The sequence below is a fragment of the Penicillium alfredii genome (genome assembly GCF_028826965.1).
Source record: "Penicillium alfredii strain IBT 34128 chromosome Unknown utg000009l_segment0_segment0, whole genome shotgun sequence".
Taxonomy (NCBI): domain Eukaryota; kingdom Fungi; phylum Ascomycota; class Eurotiomycetes; order Eurotiales; family Aspergillaceae; genus Penicillium; species Penicillium alfredii.
Window position 1 is genome coordinate 3576996 of NW_026622706.1, and position 22429 is coordinate 3599424.

At 53.3% G+C, this 22429-nt stretch overlaps 10 protein-coding genes across 10 annotated transcripts; 8 read left to right on the forward strand and 2 right to left on the reverse strand.

The window, feature by feature from the left end:
• Positions 1-40: 40 nt before the first annotated feature.
• On the forward strand, positions 41-810 carry NUU61_007265 (SNUT3/LISCH7 family protein; the record flags this gene model as incomplete). Its single annotated transcript, XM_056657790.1, has 2 exons — positions 41-347; positions 404-810. The coding sequence occupies 2 exons, from the start codon at positions 41-43 to the stop codon at positions 808-810; spliced, it is 714 nt and encodes a 237-aa protein (XP_056510590.1).
• A 393-nt stretch (positions 811-1203) lies between these two features.
• Positions 1204-2500, forward strand: NUU61_007266 (NAD(P)/FAD-dependent oxidoreductase; the record flags this gene model as incomplete). Its single annotated transcript, XM_056657791.1, has 2 exons — positions 1204-1243; positions 1323-2500. The coding sequence occupies 2 exons, from the start codon at positions 1204-1206 to the stop codon at positions 2498-2500; spliced, it is 1218 nt and encodes a 405-aa protein (XP_056510591.1).
• Positions 2501-2698: 198 nt separating this feature from the next.
• cwh41 (mannosyl-oligosaccharide glucosidase) lies at positions 2699-5514 on the forward strand (the record flags this gene model as incomplete). Its single annotated transcript, XM_056657792.1, has 7 exons — positions 2699-2942; positions 3009-3488; positions 3547-3704; positions 3760-3805; positions 3865-4243; positions 4295-5204; positions 5269-5514. 7 exons carry the CDS (start codon positions 2699-2701, stop codon positions 5512-5514), a joined length of 2463 nt encoding a protein of 820 aa, XP_056510592.1.
• A 96-nt stretch (positions 5515-5610) lies between these two features.
• On the reverse strand, positions 5611-6446 carry NUU61_007268 (MMtag domain-containing protein; the record flags this gene model as incomplete). The annotated part of the gene is made up of 3 exons (XM_056657793.1): positions 5611-5933; positions 5974-6341; positions 6409-6446. The coding sequence occupies 3 exons, from the start codon at positions 6444-6446 to the stop codon at positions 5611-5613; spliced, it is 729 nt and encodes a 242-aa protein (XP_056510593.1).
• A 318-nt stretch (positions 6447-6764) lies between these two features.
• NUU61_007269 (uncharacterized protein) lies at positions 6765-9336 on the forward strand (the record flags this gene model as incomplete). The annotated part of the gene is made up of 5 exons (XM_056657794.1): positions 6765-6866; positions 6924-6931; positions 6994-7036; positions 7090-8482; positions 8567-9336. 5 exons carry the CDS (start codon positions 6765-6767, stop codon positions 9334-9336), a joined length of 2316 nt encoding a protein of 771 aa, XP_056510594.1.
• A 372-nt stretch (positions 9337-9708) lies between these two features.
• NUU61_007270 (uncharacterized protein) lies at positions 9709-10709 on the forward strand (the record flags this gene model as incomplete). Its single annotated transcript, XM_056657795.1, has 2 exons — positions 9709-9991; positions 10192-10709. The coding sequence occupies 2 exons, from the start codon at positions 9709-9711 to the stop codon at positions 10707-10709; spliced, it is 801 nt and encodes a 266-aa protein (XP_056510595.1).
• Positions 10710-11202: 493 nt separating this feature from the next.
• Positions 11203-13089, reverse strand: NUU61_007271 (RBR-type E3 ubiquitin transferase; the record flags this gene model as incomplete). Its single annotated transcript, XM_056657796.1, has 1 exon — positions 11203-13089. One exon carries the CDS (start codon positions 13087-13089, stop codon positions 11203-11205), a length of 1887 nt encoding a protein of 628 aa, XP_056510596.1.
• A 686-nt stretch (positions 13090-13775) lies between these two features.
• NUU61_007272 (Phosphatidic acid phosphatase type 2/haloperoxidase) lies at positions 13776-18378 on the forward strand (the record flags this gene model as incomplete). The annotated part of the gene is made up of 9 exons (XM_056657797.1): positions 13776-13823; positions 13878-14067; positions 14138-14585; positions 14728-14804; positions 14972-16941; positions 16999-17111; positions 17168-17313; positions 17366-17495; positions 17547-18378. 9 exons carry the CDS (start codon positions 13776-13778, stop codon positions 18376-18378), a joined length of 3954 nt encoding a protein of 1317 aa, XP_056510597.1.
• A 284-nt stretch (positions 18379-18662) lies between these two features.
• On the forward strand, positions 18663-19788 carry NUU61_007273 (ribosome biosynthesis protein MAK16; the record flags this gene model as incomplete). Its single annotated transcript, XM_056657798.1, has 2 exons — positions 18663-18721; positions 18882-19788. The coding sequence occupies 2 exons, from the start codon at positions 18663-18665 to the stop codon at positions 19786-19788; spliced, it is 966 nt and encodes a 321-aa protein (XP_056510598.1).
• Positions 19789-20253: 465 nt separating this feature from the next.
• Positions 20254-20973, forward strand: NUU61_007274 (uncharacterized protein; the record flags this gene model as incomplete). The annotated part of the gene is made up of 1 exon (XM_056657799.1): positions 20254-20973. The coding sequence occupies one exon, from the start codon at positions 20254-20256 to the stop codon at positions 20971-20973; it is 720 nt and encodes a 239-aa protein (XP_056510599.1).
• Between the last annotated feature and the right edge of the window lie 1456 nt (positions 20974-22429).

The following is a 22429-nucleotide window of genomic DNA, read 5'->3' on the forward strand; positions in this document are numbered from 1 at the left end:
AGACCGCACAGGGCAACGCCTGCGCCTCGAGTAGCCAACGATGGCGGAGCCTCCTGCAAAGCGTGCCCGACGGGTTGATAGCTCGACAATGTGGGACATGAATGATACACGAACTCGTTCCCCAGACCCAGAATCGGACCGCGTCCATCGCCATTCCCCGCCCCCTCGAGATGACCGACGCGATGGCACTCGGGAAGATCGCCGGTATCGCTCCCGCTCACGAGACCGAAAAGACAGAAAGCGAGAAAGGAGCTGGTCTCGAGATCGCAGAGACCGAGACCGAGATGGGCGCGGGGCTAGGGATCGGAAGAGGAGTGTGAGTCGCGAACGTGCCTATGAGAGGAGAGGTAAGCAAAGTCTTAATTTAGTGACAATATCGTCTTGCTAACAGGATGTGCCATAGGCTACGCACCCAAGGGCGATAGATTCCGCGAACGCTCGCGGTCTCCGGTTCGAAATGGCGCCAAGTCTCGCTCAAGGTCACCACCTCCTCGGGGATACAAAAGCGACCGTCGTGGCGACCGCAGAGATCCACGGTCGAGGGAGGATGGACGACATGCGAATGGCGTAGCTTCAGGCCCCGGTCGCTACAAGGAGGAAATGGATGTGGACTTCAATGAAGATGCGGACGAAGACGAGATGGAGGCTCTCATGCGAAAGAGCATGGGTTTCACACGGTTCCGGAGCACCAAAAACACCAAGATTCCTGGAAACGATATCTATGGAGTGCGGAAGGAGAAGAAGATCGAATACCGACAGTACATGAACCGCATAGGCGGATTCAACCGGCCGCTCAGTCCCTCGCGATGATTGCTTCTCTCCCACCATATGTTCTTGTGTATCTTACTCCAAGGAGCTCTGTTCGATTGTCATTCTTATTTCCAGCACCATTTGCATTCGCGGAGCATGGTTTCCTTGGCTTTGACGCTCTGAATACTGATCTTTCCAGTGGGCGATCTTGGCATATTAATTCGAAATGTCCATTACTACAACATGTATTGATCCTCAGATATTACAAAATCCAAGTAGTTGTAAAATCCTGGTTTGGGACTGGATGAACGGCGCGGCACATGACTGGGCATATCCCAACCGCAGTGACGTAGGTCTCTGGGGAGGTCACCAACATTCACTTGATTTCCTGCAACTTCCCCCAAGGTGGTGTCGCTACGAGCTCTATCTTCCAGAATTGCACCAAAAGCCAAGATGTCGGCCACAGGAGACCGTCGCGAGATTGTCGTTATCGGTGAGATAGATCTGCTTGCGCTTTCTGGTACCCCGCGCTCTTATCCTTGGAACACACTGACCAAGACATTCCCACATAGGCGGTGGTATCATTGGATGCTGCTCTGCATACTATCTTACTCGACATCCATCTTATGACCCTGCCTGCCACAAAATTACCCTTCTTGAGGCTTCTCAGATTGCAGGCGGCGCATCAGGAAAAGCCGGTGGACTTCTTGCGCAATGGGCATACCCGAGCAACATCGTGGATCTTAGTTACGACCTACACACGAAACTCGCCAAAGAACACGATGGCAAAAACCGGTGGGGGTACCGGGAAGTGAATTGTGGACAGTTGGTGGTGAGAGGCCGCGCGCTCACCGAGAAGAAAACGGAGAGTGGGAGCTCGGAGTCCCTGCAAAAACGTAGCACGGCTGCCATGTCCAAGCTCAAGTCTGCGCGGATTCCCCAGGACCTGGACTGGATTGAACCAGAGCTTCTGCGGGCCTACGAGTCCATGAGCGGGCCAGGCGAAACCGCTCAAGTCCACCCCTACCTCTTTACCACGTCGATGGCCAAACTGGCAGAGGAGAAGGGCGTGGATATCATTTTGGGACAGGTCAAGGATATCGCCCGCTCGGACGATTCCGTGGAATCGGTCACATACACTGACAATGCGTCGGGAGAATCGCGCACGATCCCCGCCACCGATGTAGTCGTTGCAGCCGGTCCTTGGACTAAGTCTGTCCTTCCAGAGGCTCCAATTTCCGCGACACGTGCTCACAGCGTTGTGATCCGCCCCACGAAACCGATCAGCGCATACTGTTTGTTTACCAACATCGAAATCCCCGCCAACTTCAACCCCTTGAAGAAGTCGCGGCCCACAGTGGCGGCGCCGGAGATCTACGCGCGCCCCGACGAGACTGTGTATGCCTGTGGTGACGGTGACCGCGACGTTCCGCTGCCGAGCACATCTGCAGAGGTCGAGGTGGACCCAGAGCGCTGCCAGGAAATCATTGATCAGGTGGGCAGCGTCTCGGATGGATTGCGGGATGGCGAGGTTCGCACGCGCCAGGCTTGCTACCTGCCCAACTGTGTTGGCACGGGAGGGCCGTTAGTTGGTCTGACTCAGGTTCGAGGGCTCTACCTTGCTGCCGGCCACACCTGCTGGGGAATCCAAAACGGCCCGGGGACAGGCAAGCTCATGAGCGAGTTTGTATTTGATGGCAAGGCCAAGAGTGCGAATATCGGATCATTGGATCCCCGCGAGTTTCTCTGATCCAATTAACCCAAGAAGATATTGTGTATACATGAATTGGAAAACAGTGAAAATATTGAACATAGGTAGACAATGGCAGACGTCTTTCCTGCACTGTAGGGAGCTCGGGCCACGTAATTGCGGAGAGAACAGCAGCTCCGCCCGTCGACGCCTGAACAACCTCCCAAGCCTCAATTGAGTGATGCGAGTGGCATAAATATGCATCATCTCGGCGTTTCTTTTCTATTGACGACGCTCCTCTATGCAATTGGCACCATTGCCAGCCAAGATCCCGGCGATGTGTCTGTTTTGATTAAAGAGGCCGCGCGCGCCAACAATCAGTCGCTGCTATGGGGTCCCTACAAACCCAACCTCTACTTCGGGGTGCGCCCTCGGATCGCCAAAAGTCTTTCGGCTGGATTGATGTGGGCGAAGGTGGACTACTTCGCTAATGCGCAAGATAGTATGCTCCCTAGTGTTGTCCTGACTGCTGTCACCCGTGGCTAACTCGAACTGTTTCTCAACACAGACTTTAGACATACTTGCGAGCAAAATGAAGGCATGGCTGGATATGGCTGGGATGAGTATGATATCCGCAAGGGTGGACGGCAGACCATCCACGACGCCGGCAATACCCTGGACCTGACCATTGACTTCATCAAGGTCCCTGGTGGCCAGCATGGCGGTAGCTGGGGCTTCCGAGTGAAGGGCGTGCCCCGGGATGATGGAAAGGCAGATCAACCAGTCACGATGATCTTCTACACTGCTTTGGAAGGGCTGGGCAACCTGGGTGTTAAGACCGACAGCGATAAAGTTTCGGGCTTTAAAGGTGACGTGAAGCTCCAGGGTTACTCTTCCGAGCTGGGTGATTTCTCTATCGATGTCACTGCTGGCCCCGAAAGTAACCAGCACCCCGAGTCTTACCACCCCGCCTACTTTGAGAAGCAATTGGACCGCACTTTTGTGCAAAGCCTGACCTTGCCGCAAGAACATCTGTGGCAGGCCAAGGGTACGTCCTCGTTAACTGTGCATGCGTATTTTTGACCACGAGTACTGACGGTTCATAGGGATCTTATTTAGCCAGATGAAGAGTGAGGTCGAGAGATATATCAAAGAATATGGGCAAGAGAACCCGCCGCCCCCGGCGCAGTTGTTCACCATCAAGGATGAACCTGGCGAGGGCAATGTTCACCTCGTCCAGAAGACCTTCCAAGGCCCATTCGAGGTACGAGCACTTCAAAATTTGTGTCCCAAAGTGAATACTGGCTGATCGTTTTTAGTTCGATGTTCTGTTCTCCTCTGGATCTGCCTCGGAGCCATTGACGTGTAAGCTGGCTTTCCCTCCAGGTTGACCAACGATCATAGAGAGCTAACAAAGTATTCAGCGGAGATTCTCACCAAGGAAGTTGAATCGAACTCGCTGTTGTTCTCTGAGACGTTCGATCGAGTTCTCCCCCCGCAGGCGCCGTTCAACTCGGAGAAGTATTCCAAGTTTTCCAAAGCGATGCTTTCTAACCTAATTGGTGGTATTGGGTTCTTCCACGGAGACGATGTCGTGGATCGCTCGGCCTCTCCAGCGTATGAAGAAGAGAGTGAAGGGTTCTGGGAAGAGACCGCCGAGGCCAGGGCGGCTGTCGAGCCTGTCCTTGGGGATGCCAAAGATCTTTTCACTTGCGTTCCTTCCCGGCCATTCTTCCCCCGAGGCTTCCTTTGGGATGAGGGTTTCCACCTGATGCCTGTGATCGAATATGACACTGACCTTGCGTACGTCCTCTTGCGAAGCTCTCTGACAGACGAATGCTGATGTGCTCTCAGACTGGAAATCATCAAGAGCTGGTTCCATTTGATGGATGAGGATGGCTGGATTGCCCGCGAGCAGATCTTGGGTGTCGAAGCTCGCAGCAAAGTGCCGCCTGAGTTTACCATTCAGTATCCCCACTATGCCAACCCGCCTACCCTGTTCATGGCACTTGAGAAGTTTATGGACAAGGTGAAGAGCAACAAGAGCGTCCCGTCCAAATCGCTAGACAATGACGATATGATCGAGAGCCTGCGTTCTGCCACTGTCCGACACCCAGAACTGTCCGAAGCTTACCTCCGGTCGTTCTACCCTCTGCTAAAGAGGCACTACTTCTGGTACAGAAACACCCAACGCGGAGACATCAAGTCGTATGACCGAGAGGCATTCTCGACCAAGGAGGCCTACCGCTGGCGCGGCCGCTCGGTGCAGCATATCCTCACTTCTGGCATCGACGACTACCCCCGAGCCCAGCCACCTCACCCGGGTGAGCTGCACGTGGATCTGATTAGCTGGATGGGCATGATGACCCGCACGCTTCGTCGCATTGCCGAGACTCTGGGTGAGAAAGATGACGTCGAGGAGTTTGCTTACTATGAAAACGCCATCACGCGCAACATTGACGACTTGCACTGGGATGACAAGGAGCAAACTTACTGCGACGCGACCATCGACGCCTTTGAAGAAGACGTCCATGTGTGCCACAAGGGTTATATCTCTATCTTCCCTTTCATCACTGGCATGCTGCCCCCCGACAGCCCTCGAATTAAACCCATTTTGGACTTGATCGGCGACCCCGAAGAGCTGTGGAGTGACTACGGCATCCGAAGCTTGAGCAAAAAAGACAAGTTCTATGGCACCGATGAGAACTACTGGAGAAGCCCTATTTGGATGAACATCAACTACCTGGTGTTGAAGAGCCTTTATGTAAGTGATGCCATTGCCCTCGAACTATTTGAAATCTCTCTTGTTTCTGACATTATCTTCTCAGGACACTGCGACGGTTTCTGGTTCTCACCAGGAGCAGGCCCGGGAGATGTACTCTCAGCTGCGGAAGAACTTGGTCGAGAATGTCTTCCGGGAGTGGAAGAAGACCGGGTTCGCGTGGGAGCAATACAACCCCGAGACCGGCAATGGCCAGCGGACGCAGCACTTTACCGGCTGGACCAGTATGGTGGTGAACATGATGTCCATGCCGGATCTGCCTGCTGCGAAGACAGCGCACGACGAGCTGTAGGCGAGTGCGTCGCAATAAGTAGGATTACCGTGGCATAGAATTAGATAGGAAAATGACTCCTAGCATGCGGATGCAATCATTGATTGGTCCTGTTCATTAAACCATCCCCTTTCTCTTGGTGTTCAATCGATAGATCCTGGTGTAGATATTAATGTCGACGGTCGTGATCGCCTCGGCCCCTTTCACGTTCGGGATGGTGTCGCCGCTCACCCGGAGAGTAGCTGCTGCGATCGACTCGTCGGCGTCTCTGGTGTTCATCGTCTTTTCTGCGGTATCGGTCTCGGGAGCGGGAGCGGGAGGGGGATCGGCGGCGGCGGTCTCTACCGCTCGAGCGTGACCTGTGCCGACGACTGCGATGGTGACGATCGCGGCCCTCATGTCTACGGTGTCGGCGCTCTCGATCATGACCCCTGTCTTCACTGCGGTCCCTCCTGTCGCGCCTCGGGCTGCGACTGCGACCATGTCTGTGGCTGTGCCTTGGGCGCGGATGTGCCTCTAGCTCCTTAGCATCGGATGGCTCCTCATCCGCCGCTCCCCTCCCCTTAATTCCCAGAGGAACCATATTGGCATTTGAGTCGGATTTTGGGGGTAGTGGCAGACCCAGAGCGACAGCCATGGCCTCTTCCTCGGCATCTTTGACGCGCTGGAGCTCCTCGCGCTCTTTTCGAGCTTGTTCTTCTTCATCGTCATCATCGCCCTTGGCATACCACTGCAGATCACGACCCTGCTGCCACCGCCCAACTGGGGCCATCAGCGAATGGCCCAGGTAATTCTCGCGATGGGCCGAGTCCTTGACATCGGACCATTTGAATTCATTGCGGCCTCCGCTAGAAGATCCAAGTCAATATGAATCCTGGGGGTTCTCAAGCAAAGCATATTAACAAAAAAACTTACCGGCTGCCTTCTTTTCGCACACCAGCAACCAGATCCATGGTGAAATGCAGAAGCAACTTGCAATCTGACGCTATTGGGGTCTCCTCAATATCGGGAAGGCGGTGAGGCCGAGCGGTGAGTGCAGTGTTTCATCATTTGTCCGCTTTACGTCCCCGCGGTGTCTTCACGACGATGGTGCCTGTCGTTTGATTATGTTCTGTCCATTTCTTGACTGCTGCTTTAATCCACTTCTGTCTTTCTACTCCCTGGAAATGACAACACCAGCATCATCTTTCTCATCGTCCCACTGCCCAGATTCGAGGAGTTCTTCCCATCTGCGCTTTATCATTGCACACGACCTACCGTAGCTGGAGCAAATGGAGGAGCCCTGGGGTAGCGATGACTTGCCCAGGCCACGGCTTGACCAGCCAGGAAGGCCTCGGATTGAGCCACTTGGTATCGAAGAAGGCATGAAACGAGTATGTTCCCTTCGCTTCTACAAACATCACGCGTGAGCTACAAACTGACCGGAATAGTTTCATCCGTAGGTGTCAAGAGATTCATTAGAGCTGCAGTGAATGAAACTGATTGATGTTGAAGACGTAGAGACATTGCCCGTCCTCCGGTGGCCGCGTGGAGATGCAATTTGGTGAGCCATCCTAGAGACTTTTGGAGCTGTTCCTTGGCTAACCTTGCCGAAAGACTGCTCTGTCCCAGCGCCGAAACCTGTTATTTGTGGCTCATGGATATGATATCTATGTCTGGAAACCAAAGGGACCGTTTCAGTTGCTGGGCTCTCAGCCTGAGATGATCATCCATCCGACGATGAGGGATCCCGATAGACGTGGCTACATTGATCCTTTGAGACCTCACGGTATCAACAATATCCACGTCGGAGATTTAGGCCGGGATGAGGTCTTGGTGCTAGCCACTGACTCGGGCAATGTCTGCGCATACCACGTCGAGGCCATCTTCTCAGCGGTGACCCAATCCGCAGAGAATGGACAAAAACGGCCATTTGATGGAGCTGAAGTAACACCCTTTCTTGCTGAGAATGTTGGGAGGAGTGCTTGGGGACTTGCCACCCATAAATTTGCCCGCCTGATCGCCGTCGGCTCCAACGCGGGGGAGATCACCGTTTTTGCCTTTGCCCTAGTGGATCCTCAATCCGAGGACACCAACGACGATGACTTCTTCAAAAAACTGAAGTCTGATGATTCAGGGCAGGGCTGGGTGTTGATAGAGTCTCGGACCACAATGCGGGAGCTAAAGAAGCTCATGCCCTACCGCCACCGGTCTCGCAACCTGCGTCTTGTCTACCATGGCCATTTTACAAACATTCCCAGTGTATCCTTCGCTGACTTTGATCTGGATGCCAACGGTCTGTGGATGGTTAGCACCGACATCGAAAACAAAGTGTTCATGTGGAGAGTCTGGGATGACCTATGGCCGGTTCACCAGTTTTATCCCGCTCATCCAGAAGTCGAAGGCCCAGAGACAAGCTGGTTCGTCCTTCCTCTGGACCCACGCACTTTCCAACGACATCAAGAGGTAATAGATGCTTGCGCCTGTCTGCCAACTCCCTGGACCTACGAAACAGTTTCCCCCCATTTGATATGGGATATCTCAATGGGTATCGGGAGCGTCCCGGATACGTCTCAAACCCTTAATCTGACTTCCCGCCCTCGACCCACACCCGGAGTTGCGCCCGTTGATCTTCTTCCCGATGATCTCCTATCATCCGACTGCTTCATTGACTCTGGAGTCAGACCAGGCTCTGCCTCTAGTTCACAGAATGAACACTCGCCTTCGCGACCTCTTGATCAGGTGTCGGTAAATGAAGACATCGAGCATAGTCGCGTTGAGGTCGACCTACCTAGCTCTGAGATCAGGGCTGAGCCAGAGAATGATGAATCCAGCTCTATTCGAGTGGAATTTGTGAATCAGCCTATCTCCAGCCTGTTTGAAGAAGACAATGAGCACTTGACAGTGCCCTCATGGATGAGTCCAAGTCTGTTTTCGGAGGCGGTTCATAATGAGACCGAATTCGAGGAACCAGTACCTACTTTGGAGTACATAAGTTTGCCTCAGCATGGTAAGAACACCCAACCCCCCCCTTCGAGTCACCTAGAAATTGGAGAGAGACCATTGGTGTGAGTACTAAATTGAACCTTTTCAGCGCTCCGGCCCAGTTGCTTTCCTATCATGCACTTCTCTCAACATCACATCACTCTCACGCCTTACCCAATTGACTGCAATTACCACATCCTTCACAAGTTTACTCTCAGCCAATTCCCCGCCTTCTCTTTCCCCGTCAACTCTGAATGTGACCGTATCAACATGGTCAAGTACATTCCCGAGCTCGGACTTGTCATTGCCGCCTCCCAGCGAGGTCGCGTTGGCATAATAACCCTCACTTGGCAGGAGAGGATTGGGTATGCGTTCCGGGTGGACTGGCTCGTGCCATTCAAAACTCAGGAATCCAAAGGGCAGCGTCCTATGGTCCCTCTCATTGGTATGGCAGCCAGCCCTATGCCTGGCTTTGAGATCCCGCCCGACGTCCCCTCCATCCCTTACGGGGTCGACCCGAATGACTGGCTGAAATTCAAATACTGCATCCTGAACCCGGATGAGCACGAGCACGAAGACTCAAACTCCTCGTCCCCGTCCCCGCCCCCGTCTACGCCCCCTCCACACTTATCTTCTGCCAACCCTACCGCTTCTTCCGCTCCCGCCGCCTCTTCTGAAGGTGAGGAGAAGAAGAGCGAGCATCCTTCTGAAAATGGTCCCAAATTCACCATCCCTGAAACACATGCCGAGGCATCGCGTATCTACCGGCCTCATGAGCCCTGGCATGGCTGGCACCCGTCCCGCCACTATCGGCTCTTACTTCACTACTGCGACTGTACTGTGATGAGTTACGAGTTCTGGCACGAGTGGAGGAGTTGATCGGAGCATGTCTGGTTTTACATGTGAGGCTGCTATGTTTCCACGACCCATCTCGATTCAAACGATTGTACGATTTCTCAGAGGCTGTAACTACGAATACATGTGATGAGTTTTGTTCGAACAGTGCATACTATTGTAGCAGCCCTGTACAGGTCCATGTAGTATGTCCTCGATCCATACTTAATTTGTCTCCACGCGTGAGGTAGTAGTTCTCCTGATGGCTATAGCGACAATCAAAGGTTCATGATTACATCATTTTCGTATCTCCTCTAGGGCTATCTATAAGATTCCCTCTCAAGCAAAAGAATAGCTCCGTCTCTCTCATACTTCTCTATATCTCCTTAGATTCAACGCCAAGAACCAAACACGAAAATGGATCCCATGGACACAGAGATCTCGGAGCCGGAAGAGAGTTGGAAGAGTGACCCGAAAGATGGCCCCGAACCCATCTGTTTACTCTGTGCGGTTGCAGTCCCCACCGTTGAACAACTCGTAGAAATCGGCAAAGGGGACCCTGAAACAGCAGTCTACGACGAGGATCAGTGGCAACACTATCGAGATACCCAGCAGGACTACGTGATGGTTCCATCTCAGGAGGTAGAAACAGCCTATTTCTATCAGCGACCCCGACTATGGTCAGCGTTTTGTCGAGCAAGTAAGTCCACAACATATATACACTTCCGAGGGATGTTTTTAACCACCAGGCTTGCAGTTAACCCAAAGAGCAGTTGTCGTCAAACCCAACTCAGCCCATCATCTCACCGGCATTACCACCTTCGCCAAACAACCCATCGCACACTATATTCCACGCGATCCCCACCTAGCCCATCTGAGCGGTCGATTGCATCCCAAAAGCCAACGGGACACGTTTTTTGGTCCTCACCGATATTGAGTACGGAGAAGCGGATCCGAACTGGGAAGCAGTTCGACGCATTGCATACCAGGTCCACGCCCACTGCTGGGCACTGTTCGACCGGGTTGTCGACGGAGGCATCTCACGAATCGAGTCCAATTATCTCGCCGAATTGGTCCAGGCAGCACGACGGCTCTGGGATGACGATATCTGCTTGTGGAATATCTCCGACTGGTGGGTCTTACTTGGTACATGCCCGAACTCGCTATCTTTTAGGGTGTACCCGCAAGATCTTTACCTGAACCCGCTTGTGCTGCCAGATACTCGGGAGGCCATCGACCGGAGTCAGAAATTGGCAATCATCCAGCAAGCAAAAAGAGAACATCTGGATTGGCAAACCCTTGGTATTGACTTGATAAGCATAATTGTCAATGAGTATTGGTATATTTCTAGTGGTCTCGCAAACCGCGAGAGGATTCTTGGGTTGATGAGAAAAATTAATTCAAATCTACTTGAATAACTATAATAACGAGACAATCTCTTTAGCGGCACCTCATAGAATTAGGGGTTCTCTACGGTTATATCAAGAGTAGTAAAAAGACAAACCAAAAAAGGCCATTCTAAAACATTAGAAAACGTACGATAAGCTCTTGCAGTTACAATAATTTCTATCTGTATCCAACTTGAATGTCTGCCAGTGTGTAACAATGGAGTTGTCATAAACATATCGAGTCAATTTCTACCCAGTCCTCTTCACCAAAGAAACAGGTAGATATACAATGAAATTTCAAAGTATGAGAAAAGCCCGCTTGTGCCATGCAAATAAGCCGCTGTTCAAAACCTCATACCCAGCGAGAACCGAAAGACCAATAAAAGAATCTCAAAAAATCCCAAAGTGGCAAGAAATCAGAGATAATCATAAAGCAAAGAAAATCGTTGATCATCAGCCTCCACCCAAAAGCTTTTTTATATGTTGCATCCCAGAAGGAATCGTCCTCTAATTGGGGTTTTCGTCAAAAGTCGTCCAATTCATCACTGTCCCATTCATCTTCACGGTCGTTTCGCACAAGAGCCAAAAATCGCTGCAGCCCAATTCGCCGGTCTCGCTCGCGGTCTACTTGAGCGCCTCGAGGGGCATCGGCTCCCTGCGCAGGACGTCCGGCATCCAGGCGGTTGCGCACCTCGGCTATGGCGCGCGCTTGAGCCTGACGCTCGGCGGCCGCACGAGCGGCGGCATCAAGTACAATTGGGTTCTGGCGCTGATCAAGTAGGCCGGCCCCGCGTGGGGGACCAGGGGCCTGTGGTGGGATGGGAGCCGGAGGGGGTGGGTGTCGTCGCTCGTGATCGTCGTCACTTTCGTCAAAGTCCCAGACAGGGCGGTCATCGCCATCCTCACTTCCGCTGTCGGCGTCTGGGGGGTCATCGTCAAAGACTAAAAGGGCCTCGGGGATGCGGTGAAGCTCTTCGGCGCCATCCGGATTGAGTCCGTCGCCACCCTCCATATCCCATAGACGGTTGTAACACTTGCTGCTCCGCTCATTGAAGTGGCGGTACGGGTTTTCCGTCGACAGCCAACTCGAGCACAGATAGCAGAAGTGGGTATCGCACTGGAAGCACCGCATATGGTTGCAGCCCATTCGTTTCTGGCAGGGCACATTGCATGTTGGGCATGGAGACGTGTACATCCGCAAGTACTCCTCGGTTGCTTTCTCTTCCTCGGTCTGTTCAGCCTGGCGGCGTGGGAAACAGCGCACCAATTCGCCGTGCCAACCCTTCTTACACACGCAGCAAAAGGCATAGTCACAGTCCTCGCAGATGGCCACCCGCTCCGCAACCGGGGGCAGCTGGGCTTCGTCTCCAAGAGGATCAAAAACAAACCCGTCTTCTTCATCGGAGGCGTCCAGGTCGTCCGCCATCGGATCCGCTGGCTTGGGATGGCGTTTAGATCTCGCAGCTCCCTGGCACCATTGTCGCGGGCAATAAACCGTAGTTTTGTCCGCCTCGATCTTCTTCTTGCGCTTGAGAAATATGTATCGTTGCACGGTCTCTGCAGCCAGTGGGATCTGGAGAAGCTCACTGGGTCCCAAGGTCCGATCACGCTTCTTACGCTTCGGTACCGGGCTTTCGCTGGTCAGCACAGCCGTGGGGCCTTGGTTGGTCGTGCAATCCGGCGCCATGCACTTCACGCTGTCGACATCTCCTTCAGTGATGCAACTATTGTAGAAATCTTGCAGGCAAGGAATGCAAAAGACGTGCGAGCATCGGAGGAGTCGATAGCAGTTGACGCCTTTCTTCGGTTCCAGGCACACTCCACATTCAAAGGTCTCTTGTTCAAACTTCTCCCGTTCGGCCTTGTTGTTGAAGTCCAACATTGCGACTTTCAAGTCCCGCGACAGACACACTTCCCCGTCCGGTCCGTCTTGAATCCCAAAGGCTGTTTCAGCGAGCTGCTGAAGATGATCGATGTAGGTATACACCACCAAGTCCTTTCCACATTCCTCCCATAGTCGCTGGCAGTCATCTGATAGTTTCGTCAGAACCGAGGATTGAAGCCACGGCGGGCAGGTGCCGAGGTGAACGATTGGAGGGTTCTCAGAGGGGTATCCGTCGGGCAACTCGATATTGAGACTGAGCGGAGGCAAGTGAGAGATGATGTGGGTATCTCTGATAGCGGGATGAGCCAGATCCGCCTTCGATCCATCCACAGAGGTCGGGGGTGTCAGCGCGGGAGAGAATCCGGTGTCGAGCTGCTGAAAGCAAATGTGGGCTGGCGATGACGGGGCGACTGGCAGATCTAGTGAGGCCTTGAATGGAGAGGAGGGATCGATCTGAATTTCCGGATAGATGGCAACGATGGATGACAACTCAACAGAGCGGTCATCCGACTCGAGTTCCGTCATCGCGGTCGATGAGGGTGGACTTGGAGGGAAAAACGACGATTACCCAAATGTTTGGGAAGACTCAGGGATTATATAAACCTCAAGTGGCAACCTTGAAGGTTTTCACGGTTAGGAACCATCCAGCACCATACAACCATGCGCAGCCTGGAAGGGTAGCGTACTTGGTTATATAACAGAAAAATGATCTACCACTAAAGTAGGCCGAAATGGCGATCGGGCAGAAATAGGAGTTCTGCAATGACAGCACTTTGGCCACCTAATACCCTGGTGTCGAAACCAACCGGGATCACGGTGCTGGCACGACTATTCGTGCTCGATGCAGGCGAGTCCACTGTTCGGCAGCGAGGAGAGAGGGGTCTATCAAATGATGTAACAAGGAATCGGGGGTATAGGGAGACAGGGACTGCGTCATGGTTTGAGCGAAACAAGAAGGTAAGAGATGGACACTGATGAAAGTGAAGCACAGAAAAGAAAAGAAAAAGAAGAAAAAGAAGAAAAAGAAGAGAAGAAGAAAAAAATAGAAAAAAAGGAAGTGGGATGTGTTTGTGCCTGAAGGAACAGTCCCTTCTGGCTGCTTTTCCGCCCGTATCTTATCGCCCCCTGCGTTAAAGCGGCTCCTCTGCACGGACATAATAGTCTTGTTTCTCTTGCCTTGTGCCTTGACTCTTCCAATCTCCAGGTCCACCATGGGTGACACTCCATTGGCGTCGTTGTCGCTTACGCACGTCCATTATGTGAGTCTTCTTACCTTGACTGTCGGAGCACAGCTTATAATTAATATTGTTCAGAACCCGGAAGACCCTTGGTCCTTTCTCTCGGCATGGCTTGCCCTCGTTCCGCAGGCCCTCTGTGTCTCGTACGCAACCCTAATTTGGGCCTCGAGGGAGGTCGAGGTGATCTTGATGTTTGTGGGTCAGATGGGCTGCGAGGCATTGAACTTTGTCCTGAAACGGGTTATCAAGGAAGAGCGACCGAAGGGTGAGTGTCACGAGATCTCTGTGTTTAGAAAGCATGGACAGTGTTGCTGATCAGTCCTGGTTCTTACTAGAAATGTTCGGTAAGGGCTACGGCATGCCATCATCCCATGCACAGTTCATCACCTTCTTCGCCGTCTACCTGACCTTGTTTATCCTCTTTCGACATACTCCGGCCTATGCAAGCCCCTATCCATACTGTGGTGTTTTGCTACGAGGTGCAGTGACTCTGGTACTGTGTGCTGGTGCTATCGCAGTGGCCAGTAGCCGGGTTTATCTGAACTACCACACACCGAGGCAAGTTCTTGCTGGCTGTGCTGCAGGCTTTGTGTGCGCCTGTGGCTGGTTTGTGGTGACGGGACTGCTCCGACGTTGGGGATGGGTTGACTGGGCAGTGGAATTGACAGTCTCCCGGCTTGTGCGGGCTCGTGATCTGGTGGTAACTGAGGACTTGGCCGAGGCCGGCTGGCAACGATGGGAATCTCGGAGATTGAAGTGGCGAGGCCATAGTGAAGCACCCAAGTCAGACTGAAGGTGGTTGGAGGCCAGGGGGAATTGTAAAGAACAGAGTGGATCTGCACATTTGGATTTGTACATAGCTCCATCCGCCCATCAATGATTCACAAGGGAACTCGTGTCGGACAATGCCGTTGTCAACGCGTAGTCACGTGCACCATCCCGTATCGAAATCACGGATCACCGCAACTCCCACCGTCCGTACTTACGCGGTTGAGCACGATGGTTCGGGCTGCGTGATGATCAGATTGCATGAATATTGTCTAGTCTGAAAATATTCAGCTTTGATCTCCACTCATTTCCCCTGATGTCTCTCATTTTGCAGTCGTGATACCCTTTTGCTGGAGATCAACAGTCTTGCTTTGTGTCCGAAACACCGATATCTTGTCAAGCCAAAGTGATGGAGGTGCCTCCAGAGGATGCTGATGCAAGTCTGCAAGAGCAGCACATTGTTAAGGCCGATGAGGTTGACCAGACTGGGACCGATATATCACCCGTCCCAGATGATCAACTGATGGAAGTGGTAGTTGAGGGTCTGCGACAAGAACAAGCCTCTCCAGCTGTGCCTGAGACCGAGTCAGCATCACAGCCTGCTAAGGCGGCCCGGCGACCTGAGTTGCGTCGAGATGGCTCGGCACCTCCCCCACCACTCCAACCGCCACCTCCAGCCCCAGTTCAACAAAATATAGGCCAAGCGACAGACTCACTTAGTCTGGCCCAGCTGCGGCGACTGGTGCACGAAATGCCCAAAGTTGAGCAACCAGCTTATGCATTTGAATATGCCGATGCCCAGCCTTTTCCCGATGAGATCGAGGAATGGTTCCAGTACAATGACTTCGACCGTGTAATGCTGATGGGCATGAAAACAACATTTAACCACGTGTGGCATACTTTCTACCAGCAACACACGTCTGACCCTCACCAGCTGTCGTGGCAAGATGCCCCCGAGGATTTACAGCGGTTCTTTGTGGTCCAGATGCTGAAGCGATCCGAGCAATTGGATGTGTCGACCCGCCTGGAGGGTTTGGAGAGCATTTGCTACCTCATGACTGGTGTGTGGGGTGTGACAGCGGGACGGGCTGCGCCAGATTACCCTCACGACGTGGATTCCAAGATGGCGGCAGAAACGCCCCAATCGAAGTCGCTGCAGATTGAGTGGATCGAGAAAAATGTCTCGCTAGTGCAGCAGTGCTCGGGAATTGAGGTTCTTATCGAGTGCCTTTGCCGCCTGTTTGACAAGAATCGCTCCTCCCTGGGACCGGATACAGATGGGATGGAATTCGAACGTCTCAACCCACGCGATATTGCAGCACCAGAGCGGGAGGCAAACCTTGTCCTCACCTCGTTGTATCTTGCGGTGGAAGTCGGTCGAAAACAGGAGGCCCGTGATCCCCAGTGTACCCTGATTCGCGACGCCTTGACTGCATCAAAGCCGAGTTTGCTGGTCACCATCGTCGAGATCATTGCTCGGCTACGATGGGACGAGTCGGCCAATATCCCCTTGACTAGGATTATCATTTTGCTCTGGAAATCGGTTCTTCTTGTATTTGGCGGTTCCGAGAACCTCAAGAGGGCGAAAGAAGTCTTGGAACCGTCTCCCAAGTCCGAGAAGGAATCTCCCAACCGCAGAACACCCTTTTTGACTGCATCTCCATTGGACTACCAGCTTTTCCGGCAAGAAATCACGTCAAAATACCCTGCCTACAACCCTCCGCCGCCTGTTGTTCCTCTTGACCTGGAAACCAATTCGATTCTCCCACCACTTCCGCAACATCCCAGCAGAACCAATCCATCAACTGGTCTCTTTTCTGGTGTCGGCCCGTCGATTTCTGGAGGCAATGGCTCCATTCTGCAGCAGTCCGTTCACATCGCAACTCCGGCGCCGTCTCCTCCACCATCACCTATTGGCCCAGGCGGAAAAACCGGAAAGAAGCAGAACTACCAGACCAACCAAAATTTCCCTTTCATGTACCCACCCTTGGATGATGATAGCAACCACATTGGCGGCAAAGGCACCACCGAACGCCAGGACACCTTGGTTGGCAGGCGATGGGAAGGTAGTGATGTGCCCGCATCGGTCATCGAGGCTGGGAAGCTTTTCTCGACACATATCAAGATGACCCGGGCAATGCGCCAGCTGTGGGATGAGCGAGAGAATTTCATGAAATACGACCGGGGGTGGAATTGCGAGGATTCTGCCCATTTCCCTGGCCCTGTCTCCGCGGACGATCTGACGGAAGAGTTGGACCGACTGGGTCTCTCTGAGGATCAGAAGAAGCCGACACCGCAACCAGCAGAGAAAGAAAAAGAGACAGACGATACAGACATCCAGCGACGTCTGGATGCAGTTGAGTCTTTCTACGTGCGTGTAATTCCATGATACGCTCAATCCGGCACCAATGGCTGATTTATTATGCAGACCCAAACCTTGGCTCATCTTCAGTCCATCACGATTGTTTTCTTGAAAATCACCTTGACGAATGTCAGTGCAGTGGTCAGCCAAGCTAGTGCTAAGAACTCGCAAAACTTGAGGTAAGACCACTAGTTGGTCAATGGTAAAGCGGTCATCTCTCTAATACTTGATACAGTAACGGCCATGGCGTCAACGGCCCCTCGAGCGAGCCCCTACCTGAGCCGTCTGTCGATGAGCTGGACGGTATTCGGTTGCGTGAAATCACAGGCAAAGCCGTTTCAGGTACCTTATTGCTTCTCTTGAAGTGGTTCAAGCGATCCCGTAGGGTTCACCTCCTTATAATTTACTTGGTGCATGTTGCTGACAACCGTAGATATCTTGAAATTCGAGTACATGACGCAGCTTCTGCTCGACTCGAACTATTTGCCTCTCATCCTCAAGATGTTTGCTCATCAGGATGTCGACCGAGTGGTGGCACAGAAAAACGATCGTGAAGAATTGGGGTAAGTTTTTCCTGCCAATTCTATAAAATTCCTCACGCTGACCAGTCCCAGCTTTTTCCGCTTCTGCCAGACGCATTCGGACCTCGCATCCGAGGGCGAGGCCTGTCCCGATACGGAGCCAGAAAGTGAAGATGAGGCTGCCCCGCCTCCCATCGCTCGGCATCGTCCCAATCCTGCGGCCGGCAGTACCTCGATGCGAGCATCGTCGCCCGACGAATTCGTTAGCGAGATTTTCGAGGACACGCGACCAGAAGTGGACGAACTTGGCTACCCCACGGCGCCTCTGCCCAAGGAACCGATCAAGATCTTCTCATTCCGCAACTTCTTCTCTGTCATCAATTACCTACACATCATGCAGAAGATCACGCGCAACAAGGCGCACCGCTGTCTACTTCTCGTGCAGTACAAATCCAGCACGATCCTCCGCAAGGGCTTGAAGATCCCGGACCCCGATCTCCGCTTCTACACGCTCAAGCTATTCAAGTCCCAAGTGCCTTATTGTGGACGTAAATGGCGCCAGAGCAACATGCGCGTTATCACCGCTATTTACCTGTACTGCCGCCCAGAGCTTCGAGACGATTGGCTGGCTGGATCCGATGTCGATGCCGAGGTGGAGGATGCATTGCCGCTAGAACAGGCCCTGCGCGGACTGACGCACTGGTGGCATCTGCGCCAATACCGGGATGTGATGGGCGGGCCGCCAGAAGGAACGTCGTTGATGGAGGAGGAGCGGGATTTCTTCGTGCGGGAGCTGGAGTCGATGGGATGGGGTTTCGCGGACGAGATTCTTAGTGGCGTGGGTGACGAGCCGGAGATGGGCCACGCCCTGATGAACGGGGCCGAATGGGAAGCTGGGCCGTTGCAGATGGAAGGATGGACGTGAGATGACCTGCAGATACCCTGACGACCATATGATTAGTTCGCTGTAGAGTGCTTGTGAAATGTACCTACGCTTTTGCTTTTGTCTTTATTTTACCTATTCTTTATTCTTTCTTTATACTGCTTTCTAGTTGTCGCTCATGTTTTTAGTCCGACTTCGACCACTGACATCGCTCCTATCGATAAGCGGTGCACGTGACTACATCCGCAACTTTTTTTTTTTCTTCGAACCCGTCAACAGCACGCAGCTTTAGGCCTGGCACCACTTCGCCTCGAGTCTTGCTCATCATGTCTGACGAGATTGTCTGGCAGGTGATTAACCAGCAATTCTGCTCTTACAAACTCAAGTGAGTGTTCGAACTGCCTGCAGATTCTTCTTCTGAGCATCACCCGCTCATGAGATTGCTGCATTGCAACCCCATCTCCCGACGGGGGAAAATGAAAAAGACTTGGGCAAATTCAATATTTGAATGATTGAGACTAACCACTTTTCCGTCCAATTTACAGAACCACCAAAGGCCAAAATTTCTGCCGCAATGAATACAACGTCAGCGGACTCTGCAACCGCCAGTCCTGCCCGCTGGCCAACTCGCGCTATGCGACAGTACGCTCGGACCCCGAGACCGGAGCCATGTACCTGTACATGAAGACCATTGAGCGCGCACACATGCCGAACAAGTGGTGGGAACGAGTGCGGCTGTCGTCCAACTACGCCAAGGCGCTGGAGCAGCTCGACGAGCGGCTGATCTACTGGCCGAAGTTCCTGATCCACAAGTGCAAGCAGCGTCTCACGCGTCTGACGCAGGTGAACATCCGCATGAAGAACATCGCCAAGGAGGACGACCGGCTCGGCGAGAAGATCGTGCCCAAGCTGGCGCCCAAGGTCCGTCGGCGAGAGGAGACCCGCGAGCGCAAGGCCGAGTCGGCTGCCAAGGTTGAGCGCGCTATCGAGCGTGAACTGATTGAGCGGCTGCGTAGCGGGGCCTATGGTGATCGCCCGCTCAATGTCGAGGAGGGCATCTGGAAGAAGGTTCTTCGTGGCTTGGAGCGTGCGGGTGAGGGTGAGCGCGATGAGGATATGGATGATGGCGAGGAGATTGAGGACGAGGAGGAAGAGGGTGTCGGTGAAGTCGAGTATGTCAGTGATCTGGACGAGGAGGAGGATCTCGAGGATATTGAGGACTGGCTGGGTGGCGAATCTGCCGATTCGAGCGACGAAGATGACGAAAATGAGGATGAGAGCGACGATGAGAGCGAGTCTGGCAGCGAGCCGCCCAGCGAAGAGGAGAAGAAGCCCAAGCCTGGCGCCAAGCGCAAGCATCCCGCCCCGCAGGCGAAGCCCCGGAAGAAGGGCCCTCGCATCGAAATCGAATACGAGACCGAAGGTGCTGGCAAGGAACATGCCATGGCGTAAAGAGCATCGTCATTGCAGGGTTGGGAAAAGTTTTGTTGCATGGCGTTCTTTGTGGCTGTTAAATATTTCTTGTCTTCTACTATGATCGGGCATCATACCCAGCTTTTGCATCTATGTTTTTTTTTTGTCTTAGACCCTGTTTTAATTCCTTTTCTCTTGTCACTCGTTGGCATGCATAGACCTCTTCCCCCCAAAATAGATATGGTCACGTGTCATGACATCGCCCGTTGCGCCCGCCTTGGGATGGCTAGATCCTCACCGCAACATAGAAGCCGGCTCTTCTGTCGACACTACGAATAATCCCGGATATCTCGATAATCCAGATTCTCAGGACTGATCTCTTCGATCCCAATCACCCTCTCCGCCAATTGAATTGGGTGCTCGCGCTTCTCCCCCTCTGCATCCACCCCTCCCCGCACTGAAGCTATCCTCATTTGCAGCCGGCGCATCGCGAGCAACACCAAAATGAGCTCCTACTTCTCGTCCTTCACCTCCTCACCGGCCATCTCCAATCTGGGGTCCCGGCTCACCAACCTCCGACGCGCCATCACACTAGGCGACGAGGGCGACGACCCGGACAACGAAGACTGCTCGCACATCTCCAACGCCCTACGCGCCTACTACACCGAAAAGGGACGTCCATTCCCAGCATGGCTCCCTCCCGACCCCAAGGGTCCCGCACCACCGCCTTCGCGCGTCGTCGCAACCACACAGATCCCCACACCGGGAGCATACGGGCAGGCACCAGCCGCAGCCCCATACGGCCGGGGCGGCGGCGGCGGGCTGGGCGATCTCTGGGGTGATTCCGGCGACGCAGCACCACCCCCAGTCTCACAGATAGGAAGTCTCCGGCGTGGCCGCGGCGGGTCGACGGCACCCCCGCTCATGTCTGCCCACAGCGCCCCGCCAGGCCCGTCGAACTCGTCGTCCTCGCTGCCGACGATGCACGCGCCGTCGCATTCTCCCGCCCCGCCTGGCTCTCTGCATCCCGCGGGCGCTCGTCCGCTGCCTAGCCAGCGTGTTGGCTCGCACCAGTCGGCGCAGACTACGCGCATGCCCTCGGAGCGAGCGGGAGGGTCGGCGCAAGAGCGGCTGCGTGCTCGCTTGCATGGTGGCCGGTCTCCGAGTCCAAATATTGATCCCAGTGTGCGCAAGCCTGTTGGTTTGCCTGGAAGGCCGCGGTGAGAAGAGGGAGTGGATCAGTGCATAGCATTCGTCGCATGGCCGTCAGCATGGTGTCGGGAGTTTATTTTTGATTCAGCTTGATTTACCGTACATACAATAGCAATAAGGTTTGAGTTTGATCTACAGTTATTTGTAGTGTCTGCACCCACTGTCTCTTACTCTTGTTATCGAGAGGTCCATATAAGTATGTAGTTTCGTCCTGTGGGTGATTAGTTTTGAAAGCCACACAGCTAAGTGAAGGTCCTGTGTCTAGGGAGTTATGTGTGGTCCTTGCTGGTCTATATAGCTGCTCTTGATTGACCCGAAATGCATTTCTCTGCTGGTCCCATTCTCGACATAGTGCAGGTCATAGAGATCCAACGGGCCCCGGGCGTGCACTTCAGCAAGTCCCACCATAAATCACGGGTATATATTTCGTGTTTTTACTTATTCATGATCTTGGAAAGTCCTAGGGAAGTGATCTATAATAAGCCTAAAGAATAACACAGTGGGATATCACATCGTCTATTGTTGATGGCGAATAGAAGTAAAAATGACCGGCCCGGTGGATGTCTCCGTACAAATCAACCCAGACCACCAACACCATTCCCTTCGTTAATAGAGATACCCTAACCCATTTTTACCCATATTTACCCATATTTCCTCATACTCCGCTCCTCAATTCGCTTGGCACCGGCCCCTCCCCAGCTGTCAGCAGCGAATGGCGCTCTCGGCTTGCCCCCGACAAAATCCCGCGTTTTTGTCTCCTGGGGGCCAAACCCGCAATGCCGTGTCTTTTCTACTTGACCGCCGATATCTCCCGAGTGGACTCGGAATCCCATTTCCAGGACCCGGAAGGATGGCGGCCATCCCGGTCCCGTCGGCTTCCCTGACTGGATGGCATTTTCCCCGAGATGTCGCCGACGCTTTTGCGTCTCTCCATGGGGAACCCCAAGCCCCAAGTCTGTGCCGTCTCTGGAGCTCGGATTCTGCCCGAGACGACTCATGGCACCTCCCACTATTTTTTTATTTTTTTTTTTTCTCACACGCCTTTTTTTGGTTCTTCGCTCTCGGGTTCATGATCTCGAGTTTTGTAATATCGGTAGTATATATAAATCGCACCCGGGAAGCCGCGAATTTTCCAGAAGTCCCCGTGCCATGTTTTCTCAAAAAGCACCTCCAATGCTGACGGCCGATGTGCACGGCTCCCATGGCCCCTCCTAGTAGTATAAGGTTTTCAAGGACGCCATTCGCCCAGGCTTCCGATCCGTTGCAATCTCCCTCTCCCCCGGCCTCCCCACACTCTGAGAGAATCCCTGTGATGCGGATGGATCACTTGGGGTAGACTGGTCCTGTTCTGACCACCGGTGAGGCCGCTTGTTTGTTCTTCCTCTTGCCTTCCCCTCATACACATGTCCAGTGGGTCCATTTTTTCTCCACATCATGCGATGCGACCAAGTACGGGGTACATACTCCA